This window comes from Ambystoma mexicanum, chromosome 13 (genome assembly GCF_040938575.1).
Source record: "Ambystoma mexicanum isolate Mex_15411 chromosome 13, UKY_AmexF1_1, whole genome shotgun sequence".
Lineage (NCBI taxonomy): Eukaryota > Metazoa > Chordata > Amphibia > Caudata > Ambystomatidae > Ambystoma > Ambystoma mexicanum.
Window position 1 is genome coordinate 378,897,975 of NC_090938.1, and position 12,274 is coordinate 378,910,248.

The 12,274-nt window shown below is 46.1% G+C and overlaps 1 protein-coding gene across 2 annotated transcripts in view; it reads right to left on the reverse strand.

Annotated features, from left to right (window-relative positions):
* Positions 1–670: 670 nt before the first annotated feature.
* Positions 671–12,274, reverse strand: part of CPNE6 (copine 6) — a 631,388-nt gene continuing 619,784 nt past the window's right edge. For both annotated transcript variants that reach the window (XM_069633922.1, XM_069633923.1), the window contains exons 15-16: positions 9,117–9,353; positions 671–5,206 (exon numbers count right to left, since the gene is read on the reverse strand). In XM_069633922.1, the coding sequence (XP_069490023.1) occupies positions 5,081–5,206; positions 9,117–9,353 (363 nt within the window). In that variant the 3' untranslated portion in view covers positions 671–5,080. The remainder of the gene's footprint in view (positions 5,207–9,116; positions 9,354–12,274) is intronic.

The window sequence follows — 12,274 nt, forward strand, 5'->3', positions numbered from 1 at the left end:
GAACCTGCTGTGTGCTCCTGGGTCCTAGACCAGGGCTGTAAGTAGAGCCCCTAGGAATGGAACTAACCCAGGACTGGACTCTGTGCTGCACCTGAATGTGGTGAAGAACCTGCTGTGTGCTCCTGAGTCCTAGACTGTAAGTAGAGCCCCTAGGAGAGGAAATGACCCAGGAATGGACTCTGTGCTGCACCTGGATGTGGAGAAGATCTGCTGGGTGATCCTGAGTGCTAGATCAGGGCTGTAAGTAGAGCCCCTAGGAGAGGAACTAACCCAGGACTGGACTCTGGGCTGCTGCACCTGTATGTGGAGAAGAACCTGCTGTGTGCTCCTGAGTCCTAGACCAGGGCTGTAAGTAGAGCCCCTAGGAGAGGAACTAACCCAGGACTGGACTCTGTGCTGCACCTGGATGTGGAGAAGATCTGCTATGTGCTCCTGAGTGCTAGACCAAGGCTGTAAGGCCCCTAGGAGAGGAACTAACCCAGGACTGAACTCTTTGCTTCACCTGGATGTGGAGAAGACCCTGCAATGGATTCTGTACACCGGAAATGGGCACTGGCTAAGGAGAGCATTCTGCTTGTTGAGGGGCCACCTTACAATATCAAATATGCAGAATTAAGGAGTAGGCGGGAGAAGATCCGCGGGAAAATAAATGACACCTTAAAAGCCATAATCTGCACAAGGTAATCTGCACAAGGCCGGTTTATTGAAACATCAGAAAGAAGCGAGGAAGGATATCAAACATCAGGAGCAGAAGAGGAGAGCAGCAGCAGAGCCCGGGCCTCACACGCGGCTGCGCGTCACTTGACGGACCTCACTCGCAGCCTCCGTAAATCCTTCATTTTGATCATTTCTTTAGCAGAACCTAGACTGATCAGCACCGCAGGTTATGTCACATTTGAAGTGAGGGATGATCAGAGCATGTCCAGGTGTGGAATGGCTGAATGAATGGGGGAAATGAGAAGAAAAAAGAGAGATAGGAAATAAAGGGTAAGAGAGGAGCAAAGAGAATGATGGCTAGAGCGAGGAAACACATAACAAGAGGGACAAAAGAGGCACGCTGTCCAGAGGTATCTAGAAACAACAAGGGAAACTTGCATATCTGTAACACACTACAAATATCTATGCATCACATAATTCTAACATGTTGTGAACACATTCTCTTTTTTTCCAAAGGAAACATTCCCCAAGATGGATCCTCCAGGAAGATACAAGGTACATTTCCAGGTACATTCATTCTATTCAAATGAGGTAACCTTTGCTTACCTTGCACTGGCACCTTTCATTGATTCAATATGCCGTGCGCCTCCATTTCCGTCTTTTTCGGAAGACCTTATCATAATGAAGGATTCCAAAGATGAGAGGAATCTGCACATTGAAAATTGAATCCATGAAAGATGTCAATGCATGAGATATTAACTCCTTTGCTCTCCAGCCTCTGACCGTCTTTTGTATATTCTGAGACCATGAACAGATCTTTTTCCTGAGGAAGCTCCTGCATTGCATGGTGGAGTCCAGGGAATATGGAAACTATGAAAGTTACTGGTGTCGAAGATCTATTGTTGCAGGTGAGCAACCTTTTTCTTTCATAGCATTGCTCTGGTGGCTTGATTCAATAGGCTGTGTACTTCTGGTTGTGGCTTAAGCTGGAGAAAGACATTCACAGCATAAAATATGTGATGCTGGAGAAAGGAATGATGAATACAAATGGGAAAAGGTAGCGGAAGGAAAAGCCAAGGGAAAGAGTGATGGCAGGAACACGAGAAACCTTGGAGGAAAGGAGAAGTAGGTGGGGGGAGGGAAGGAATTGAGAGGGGAAATAAGAGAGCCCCTATAGTGCCCACAGAAGTCATAGAGGACGCAGAGAGGAGACAGACAGTAAGAGACAGACATAAATTCAATTGCAGTCAATGGATTCTTCCATGTGACATGAGCCTTTCCTGTTTATTGGTGACCTGAGTCTAAAGGGTGACTGGTTGCTAAACAAGCCCCCTTTGATTATCCCTGTGCCATAAATATTCTCCAACCACCGCCGGTCATGATTTCAGAGCTGGGCAAGCGCTTCCCTGTGCTCAGTTGCAGCTCCACGGAGCTGGCTGCAAAAATAAGGTATTTCACTGGATCTACCATATGAGATGAGTTGAAATAACCACTGTGTACAAATTGTGTGATATCTGGGTTCCTTTAAAGCCAACATGTCCTCGCCAGCTTCATGTGTAGTGATATGTGTACCCATAACTTTGGGCCGGCTATGAATGACTGGCCAACTGAGAGGTGGCAACTGGGTGGACTGGGTGGGTGGGGGAGGGCTGGCTGCAGCTTTCAATGTATGAGTGGTCCCGGCTGCAGAGGCACATGCACATTCCTGAAATCACTCAGGTGGAACATTATTTGTAAATAATATCTATCCCTGGTTAGTTTGATTGCACCAGGCCCATGCCTGAGGAACCCCGTTCACAGACTCTATCCTGAATCGCGTAAAGATTGGGAGACACACATGACCATTAGTCATCTCCTTAACTAGAGATGATCATCACGTGTGGTGAATGCCTGGGGAGCCGTGCCACAGTGAAACATTCGCAGAATCTCCTCACAGTATCCTTGCTTCTGAGGACCGTGGTTTGAAAGGTGTTTTGGAAAATGGCAGGATAAAACATTTGTCGGCTTTGCATGGATTTTCCCCAAATACTGTGAACATGTGGAGGTAACGTTTGAGAGGCCAGTAATGATGCTGACCCGTTCCTGTATCTTCTTTCTACAGCTTTACAGCAGTTTAGTGCTGCAGCTCACCTGCCGTTGTTTGGCCAGTGTCGAAGGACCAACCTTCTCTGAATCTATCCCATAGGGGCCTGCTTTTGAAGGACCAGTCTTTCAAGGACAATGCCCTAGATTTCACTGCGTCTTCAAACCATCATCCAATATCGCTCTTTCTGTTATGTTATGATATTTTGCATTTATATAGCGCCTTATATACCATTGATATGGTCTGAAGACGCTGGTAGGTTGAACGCCCTTGGGAACCGAAGTTTGGGTCAGTAAAGAGAGTAGAGAGAGTCCAAAGGTGCGTGTGCGCACCAGGTATGTGTGCAGCTGGTGCGGAATTCGTGTAGTAGCTGCTTCTTAGTGGTAGGTGTGGTGGTTGAGAGATCAGGAGTATGTGTTCGCTCTGGCAGGATTTATCCAGACCGAGTGTGGCTGCGTTAGGCCTGAGGAGAACGCCTGGCTGGGGGGTGTGAACCCAGCAGTGTTTACTTAGAGTGATGGGGAGTGAGCGGGAGATGTTGATACGAGAACAGTTATACCGCATGGTGTCATAGTATCTTTGTGTTCTAGTTGAGTGGTGGTGTAAGGAAGAGAGTAAGCGTGGCGTGTGGTACGATATATGCTCTTTCAAATGTTCCCTGCATTCCAAAGCAAATTATGTACGTCACGCAATTCTATGCGATCAAGTTCGTTCTATGCACTTTTATTCATTTCAGGCGTTCAAGATTGCCCTACGCACTCACGGCTGCTCGACACACTCACACACTCTAGTCCACCTTGCGTGCTCTAGTCTATCCCTCGTTCTCCAGTGTGCCCCACGCAAGCTTTCCTGTATTCTATACGCATGCGCTCCTCTCTTCCCCACGCATGCACTCCTGTCTACCCCGCGCATGCACTCCTGTCTGCCTACGCACTCATCCGCTCTGTACACTCATCCGCTCTGTACACTCATCCGCTCTGTACGCTCATCCGCTCTCTATGCTCATCCGATCTACACGCTCATTCGATCTACACACTCATCTGGTCCACATACTCATCCGCTCAACATACTACTTACCCGCTCTACGTACTACTCATCCGCTCTACGTACTACTCATCCACTCTACGTACTTATCCGTTCAACACACTCATCCACTCTACATACCCATCCGCTCCATACACTCATCCGCTCCACACACTCGTCCGCTCCACACACTTGTCCGCTCAACACACTTGTCCAATCTACACATTCGTCCAATCTACACACTCATCTAATCTACACACTCATCCGGTCCACACACTCATCGGCTCAACATATTACTCGTCCGCTCGACATACTACTCGTCCGCTGTACATACTCATCCATTCCACACACTCATCCGCTCTAAGTATTTATCTGCTCCACACACTCATCCGGTCTACACACTCATCGGCTCCACACACTCATCCGCTCCACACACTCATCCACTCCACACACTCATCCGCTCTACACACTCATCCGCTCCACACACTCATCCGCTCCACACACTCGTCTTGGCAACTCATCCGCTTGGCTTAGCTCTTGATGAGTTGGTACTATTTTGAACATGTTCCTTGTTATGTTACCACACCCTTGATCCCCAGTGACCTATCACTCAATGGGATTTGAGCTCCCTTGACCATAAAGAAACCCTTTGTCGGAGTGACAAGTCTTCTGGAGGAGGACATATTTCTTGTTGCCTGCCCTGTTTTCATTGGTGATTCTCAGCAGAGAACTCAAAGGCAATGGTAGGTACTCCTGCCCTGTAATGGATGCCAGGGGGAAGGGAGATGGGGGCTGTTGTACTTCCAAGTGGCACTAGTGGGGAAGAAAATTAATGAGTTACTTCACAACCCATGCACACACACCCGAAAGGTACAGCAGTGGATCACAAGCTCCATCTTGAATGTACGTTACAAAATATTTGACAAAATACCACACTGGAAACCGCTCCCACCCCTAACACCAAAAAATGTCAAGTAACAGGTTCCACACCCCATCTTGCTTGTCTTCATGTTATTGACTTTCTTCCCGCTTCCGTCTCTACATCTCACTCGTTACAATTTGTTGAAGGCAGTCCTTGAGGAAGATTCTCAGTTCGATAAAAATAAAAGTAGGCACGTCAGAGAGACTTCTTTACCCTCTGGGCCACTTGCCAGGCCCTGTGTCCTTTTTGCACTGCTCGCCGTCTAGAAAGTCACTGTGGAAGGGCTGGGTTTTATATTGCGTAGTTCATTTCACTGTTCCAAGTTCATTCATAAAGCGGCACACATGACATCGACAGACTGTGCGCACGTGCATGCACCAACACACAGCCCGTCCTCAAAGTGGTGGTGGGGAGCTGCTCGGCTTGTGGGAGTCCGGGGAGATGCCCTTGCTGGCGTAGTACTCAACCACCTGCTTCGGGACCTCCGCAAGGACGCACTTGGCCAGCGCTGAGGCAGGAGCCTGCACAATGGGGAGTACACAATAGAGAAGATAAGGGCGGTGGGCGGTGAAAGGACCCTCATTCCAAAGGAGATAGGGAGTAAGAATGATGGAGATGGTGTTAGTGCAAACAAAGACCAAAAAAGCAGTTGTGAAGGGAGGAAAAATGAGGGAGAAGGTATGGGGTGGAGTTAGCAAGAATGTTCTCAACAGAGAGGTGAAGAAGATAAGGAGAAAATGGTTCAGTGAGAGGAAAGAAGAGGGTTGAGGTGATAGATCATAGAAGAGAGAAATGTAGAGTGTGTAAGAGCATAGTGGAGAAGAAGAGAATAGGTGAAGCAGAAAAATGGGACAATAACATGGTTTAATTGGAAAAGAGTGAGATGGGTGCAAAAGTAGAAAGAAAAAGATTGGTATCAATTAACAGGTTGACAGAAGCAAGAACATGGAAAGATGGAAACCAGGAACACATGGCAGGATGGTTTTAGGAAGATAGCCCAGTGGTGGGGGGGAAAGATGAGTGACATAGAACAGCAATGGAGAACAGAAAAAAACAGTAAAAATAAAACAGGAGACAAGCAGGCAATGCAAGAATAAAGAGAAAAAGCGATGGGGGGAGGTTAATGGATTAACTAGGAAGAAAAAAGAAACACATTAGAACCGCCATTATAAAATGGTCCATCATTCCCCTCCCCTCGCAGACTCGGACTATGAGTAACTCTCCACCAGATGACATGAATCTACACAACAAATACTGGATTTGGTGAATGTGGCTAAGGAAACAAAAATTATGAAAATGATCTGAACCCTACCAAAGATTAAAAACAAAATAACCATGCAGATTACAGCCAACCCCCAGCAGCAAGCATGCTTATTGTTTCCTCCCAAAGATCCAGGAGAGGGACCTGCTCCCACCTCTCCGGGCTCTGAGCACTTGCCCTGTGCCTCATACATTAAAATGCGAATGAAAAGGGTTTGGTGAATGGTGGCCACTGTATCCTAGAGTGCCTTCTATTTAGAAGCAAGTAAGGGTTAGTAATCCAAGGTAGGAACTTCAAGTCCTTTGATCACGGAATAGGGTCTGCTAGGGGAGGTGGTGGCAGTAAAACTGTCTGTGTTGCTTTAAGTATCCCAGGTAATTGGTCTTGATGGGCTTCGCAATGTGGTGTACAAAACACATCTGAATTTGTGAGCCCCTGTTCCCTCCTGCCGGATTAATAGGACTGCATGGCTTGGTGTAATCCCGTCTTCATGAAAAGGGGGCGCCCTAATCCTGTTACATATGGAGCGGGATACACGAGCATCTAGTAGTGTTAAGCGTATTCCTTTGCTGGATGCGTCTGGAAAAATGTTTTTGAAGCGACTTGCTTCAGTGGAAGATCTCACAACGCGCCACCCACCATCTTGCAAAATGGATCCATCAAACGATTATCATCTTTGTACCACTTTGCTTTAAACACATGCGTTGAGGGGCAATGGTGGGGATAGCAAGCTCCAGTTATTGTTAGTTGGCACCTTTTCACTGCCTTTCTAAAATTAAAAAATGGATTGTTGACAAATTCAAGGTGGGATGTTGAATTTCATACTCCAGCGTTAGTCTGAGAAATGGTTGGGCAAATGTTTGCAGTATAAAGGGGAGTTGTCAGCCAGAATACTGAGCAGCCACTGAGTTAAGCGGTGCTGCATTCTTGGTCCCCTGCCACTAACCCTGTATATTGCAGCTTTGCCATCTGATCTTGCGACGGTCTGAATCGTTCCTTAAGACTATCACATTAGAATATTGGAGACGTATATTTCAGACCAAACCTGATTGCTTTGCATTGGCTGTGGGTGGCATGCTATAGCTATTGCTCCATGAATTTGTTGAAAATCAACTTTAAGAAACTCAAAATTATGGTCTTTGGGATAGTTCCTAAGGCATCTATTCCGCAAGTGGAAGCCACACATTGAAAGAGTGGAGTCCTAGTTTTTGTCTTTAAATAGGAGCGCTGCTGAGCTTCAATGAAATAAAAGAACATAGGGTGGGCTCATCATCCTATGGGACCTCAGCGAAAATATTGATTCTGAATGTATAGGTTTACCCCAGAGCCTTTGTTTGAGGCTCACAGATTGGATTGGTCCCTTATGTTGGCTTTTGTGAGGCATTTAAGTGGGGGTCCAGGTCCTCAATAGTGCTGCTTAGGCTATGCAGTGTGTGTGACTTAACAATGTCGTTGTTTTTATCCTTCCAACATAATCACTGGTTCAGCATGAATCCCTCATCAAGTGTTGTTGGATCTTGCGTTAAGGGCCGAGCTTCTTACAATAGCAGGATTAGCATTTCAAAATAAATGTAGGGTTTTCCCCTCAGAGTCTTTTCAAATTCTTATTAAGGGAAATTACAGCACCGGCACTTCAAAGCGGCTAATGCATAGACGCTCCTAAGCCCACATGCCACCATTACGTTTTTGGAGCCCTACAGCATTTTCCTCAAATACATCTCTGGATTTGTGCCCTAGGGGAGATCAGAAGAATATTCTGGAAAAATTCCTTTTCATTGTCTGCACAACTTGTAATGGGGAGGAAAAGAGCACCAGCTGGAATCAGAGGCATTTTTCTGTGGGATTTGTGGGAATGGTCTGGAGAAAGTTGCACCCCTCATCTGCTTGCTTAATGGCCTAAGTGGGGCACAGCAGAATTACCTAAGTAATCTTTAGTTTGAATAATGCAGATTGCCTGGCTGGGTATACCTTTATCCCTACTATGCGCAAGAAATGATGAGATTATTTATATATCCAGGCATAATTGCAATAAAATGAAAATATTTTTTTTAAGATTCCCGTTTTTATATTGATGTTGTTAATGTGAATTTATTTGTGGGATATTTTTTGTTTTGCAATATTTAAATATGTTGGGATTTTTTTATGTGAAAAGGGGGATATTTGGGCGCATCTTGAATAAGTGATCGGGTGATGCTTTTGTATAATATTTGGCCAATTTTATAAAAAACTAAAAGCAATTATCTATTTCATTGATTGCGGATGAAGAAACCAGAGTCCCCCCCCCCCAATTCCTTTTCCCGAATGCAGGACTATAATTAGGCTACGGGGGTCGAACCCCTCCATCGAGGGACATTTACTTTCAATGCAGATCTGTGCATTGCAGTGGTGTGTAGTACGCCCGAGCAAACCGCTAACTAAACATGTGAACATTTACATTATGGTGCCCAATCCCAAATGCTAACTTGTAGTAAGTTTCTGGAGCCTTGGGAGCTGGCCTAAACCACACTACAAATAGCGTGCATGCTTATTTCAAGGGTGGCTCATTTAGAATGTGAAAATAGTATTTTTTCTATTTCTAGCATGAGATCCACTTCCGTGACGCACAGTCTTTTTTTATATTACATTTGCATTGGGGGCTTGCACTAGAATTAACATAAATAGAGCGGGGAAGACACTGCCAGAATAGGAGAAATGTTTTTAAAAAAAAATCAGCAACAATCTTCTTATTAATATGAAACTAAGACAACATCTTTGGTAAAAATACCAAGATGTTTTTGGTCAAAACACTTCACATTTTAGAGACACAACTTTCAAGTGGGGGAAGCGAGACACTAGGAGTCCAAACCCCCAAAAAATCAGGATCAACCTTTTCCTTATTAATATGAAACTAAGACACTATCTTTGGTAAAAAAGACTAAGGTGTTTTTTGGTCAAAACGTTACATTTTAAAAACGCAACTTTCAAGCGGGGGAAGGCTGACCATATACCCCAAAATGTATCACTGATTAAAGTTATAGAGCAAACTGTCACGTGGTGACGTGGCGAGCCCCGCGCCCTCCCGCACATGCAAACCTCAGTCCTCTTCCACAGAACAACTCTGCTATGTTGCACTTCCACCCTTCCTCCGGCTCAATACAATGTGGGGGAAAGAGCATGTGCACGTTACTCACATTTTTGAAGTCTCGGAATGGCACAAACTGGACAATGTCCCGCACGGCGGCCTCCCCCTTGGCCGAGTGGAGTGTCCCGTCATCTCCATCCAGTGTCCTCATGTCGGTGAAGTCGGCATTGCCCACGCCCACGATGATGATCGACATAGGCAGCTGGGACGCCTGGACGATGGCGTCCTTGGTCTCCGCCATGTCTGTCACCACTCCATCCGTAAGGATTAGCAAAATGGAGTACTTCTGTATGAAAGGGGGCGGGGAGACATCACAGTAAACACATAGTTCATTATGTTACACTTACCTTGAAGTTGCAACAATAAGTCCCAAAAGACAGTATTAGACTCTTCACCACACGCAACGGGAGGCAGGGGCGTTGCTAGGGGGGGCTAAGGGGGCTATAGCCCATGATCTTTTGGTTGTAGCCCCGGATAGAATCTCAGAAGCTACAGCCAAAAGACCAGCTAGCCCCCAATCCCAGCAGTTCCGACACCAGCGTAGCCCCGGGTCTTTTCCAGATCTAGCAACTCCCCTGACGGGAGGTGACAATCAAACAGGCTCTGGTCCCGTTTCTCTTTTTATAGAATTATTTTCATACAGGGGATGTGCCATTGTAAGACCAAACGTTTAAAAAACACAGCTCTCTGGCAGCATTAATGCACTCTTTTGATGTTCCCACTTGGTTGATTTGTGCCTTGAATATTCCCTGCTGATCTATGACCCCACCCCCCTGCTCAAAAGAGAAGCATTTGCTGGCATGTCCCCTGGAGCCATACATTTCTAAAGGCTGGGTCGCCCTCTACCTGTATTTACCATAGGCAAATTATAGGTTCTTGTAATTGGACATTACTCCTGTGTGCAGTATGTGTGAAACATGTATCTGGCAAAATATATATATGTATATATATATATATATGGACTAGATTTCCAGAGGCGGCACGTGGTCAGACCCTATGGGCCTCATCACGAGTTAGGCTGTATTCCCGACTGTAATACTGCTGACTGTAATAGCCCTAGCACTGACCAGTCCGGTGGTGTTACCACCGGATCACGGGTTGGGCCCTAACGGTAAATCCCCATTCCTGATTGGGTCCATTGGATCCAATGGGGAATTTCGGTGCTAATACTGTGGGCTAATACAGCCGGCTGTAATACCGTCATTTAAGGGCTACAGCCCAACTCGTGATGAGGCCCTTTCTGGGGAGTTTGCCCAAATAGATGCCCATGCGGTATGAATGTGCTAACCGCCGCTGGTTGGGTGGCTGTCACAAGGTTTGAATGGCCACAGACCTACATTTGAGGTTTGGAACCATTTCCCCTTACCCCACGCCCGGATACATATGTACAGTCTGTGCTAGTTCATTGCTGACGTATGGAACAGGATGCCTGATCTGAAGACCGGGTGTGGACAGGAAAATATTTCAATTAGAAAACTGTGGCAAGGGCCATTACCCATTTTTGGTAGTTTTTTGGTTTCTTCTGACAGAGCTGAAAAGTGGGTGTCCCTCATTTCTTTAGTTGCAAAAAGGTCCTACGGGTCAGAAAGGAACCAGATCGCAAAACCATTTCACAATTTTTGGGTCACTTATACCCCTGAAGACCTCCAAGAGCTTCAAATGGAAAGAGCCATCCAACAAGTGCCTTCCCATCAGATGTCCACAGAATTGTATTTAATTATCTTGCTCGTCCTTACGTCTTCCGAAGGTTACTGCTTTCATCCTGACCTAAACAGGGCCAACAACTTTCCACAACCAACACATTCAAGATGGAAAATTTCCAGAGAATAATTGATCTCAAGAGGCGACTGATTGGAATCAGCTGACCTTATGGCTGCATTTCTGCACATTCCAAAAAGGAAGCCAGAGCATAGGTTCCGTTCGTTTGATGGGGCTGCTTCCAGCTTATTGTCCTGCCCTTTGGAATGGGCTCTGCAGGCAGAATGATCAAAAAAGCCCCAGCACTTTCAGTGGAAATTCTGCACAAGAGTGCTGTGGCCACATTCCATTACCTGGGTGATTGGCTATTACAAGAGGCATCCCTAGCAAAGAGAAGATGGTGTGTCAAGGACATGCACATTAACTAACGAGCCATGGGTTACTGCTAAATATTTTCCAAAGTCTCAGCTGGTCCTGCCAAGGGATCTTGCCTTCATTGCAGCAAACCTCCTGATAGAGCAGTATCTGGAGAATCTGGTAGCAATCAGAGCCGTGCGGGTCAAATTAACACTTGCAACTCTATAATCCCAACAGGAGGCAAAACCCCTTTAATCATTGAGATCACAGGGACTAATTCCTCTTTGTGTTTTTGTCACCCCATGGACAAGACTCCACTTCAAACTACTGGCGGCTCATGGGCACAGGCTCATGACCCTGTGCCTACTGCAAGGGTGGTTGGACCTACTGAATCTAGAATGAGAAATGACACTCACCCACCATTACCTAAAGAAATCACTTTGGATGGGAGCAGTCAGGATTGGGATCCATGATAGAGAACAGGGATCTGCGAGGGCGTTGGGTAGCTCAGGATCTCCTTCTATTGACGAGAACTAGCAGTGCTCTTCAGGTCCATAAACTCACAACGCATTTAGGAAAAGGCGTTCATGATAATGCAGACAACACCTTAGCATGGCCTACAAGGGGGGAACAATAGCCTGTCCCCTGGATAGTACTTCATTTGCCATGTTGCTATGGGCATAGAGACATCTATTCTCTATGGCTCCAACCCACATAATAGGCATAGAGAATGCACTGGAGTTTGCCCCGAGTAGGACCTTTGCACTATCCCAAGAACTGGCCCTTGGCCCAGACATCTTACAACAGATCGTAAGCCTTGGAACAAAAGATACTGTTGGTCCTCTACAGAACAATCAATTGCCCCTGTTCAGTATAGAAGTTTCTCACCCTCTGGCAAGTGGCTCAGATGAAGTAACTTTGAGATGTCCCCAGTCCCTGTTAAATGTGTTCCCCTCGATTTCATTGACTCCCAAGATGTTATTACAAATAAGCAACAGCTCAGCCCAGGGGATTTTGGTGGCCCATTTCTGGGCCAGGAGAACATTGTTTCTGGTGATGGTTCAGTTTGCCATGAATCTAACCTGGTTTCTACCCTTCTCCAGTACAGATGCGCTAGGCATCCCTACAGATCACCAACTGGCAATGTTCAGA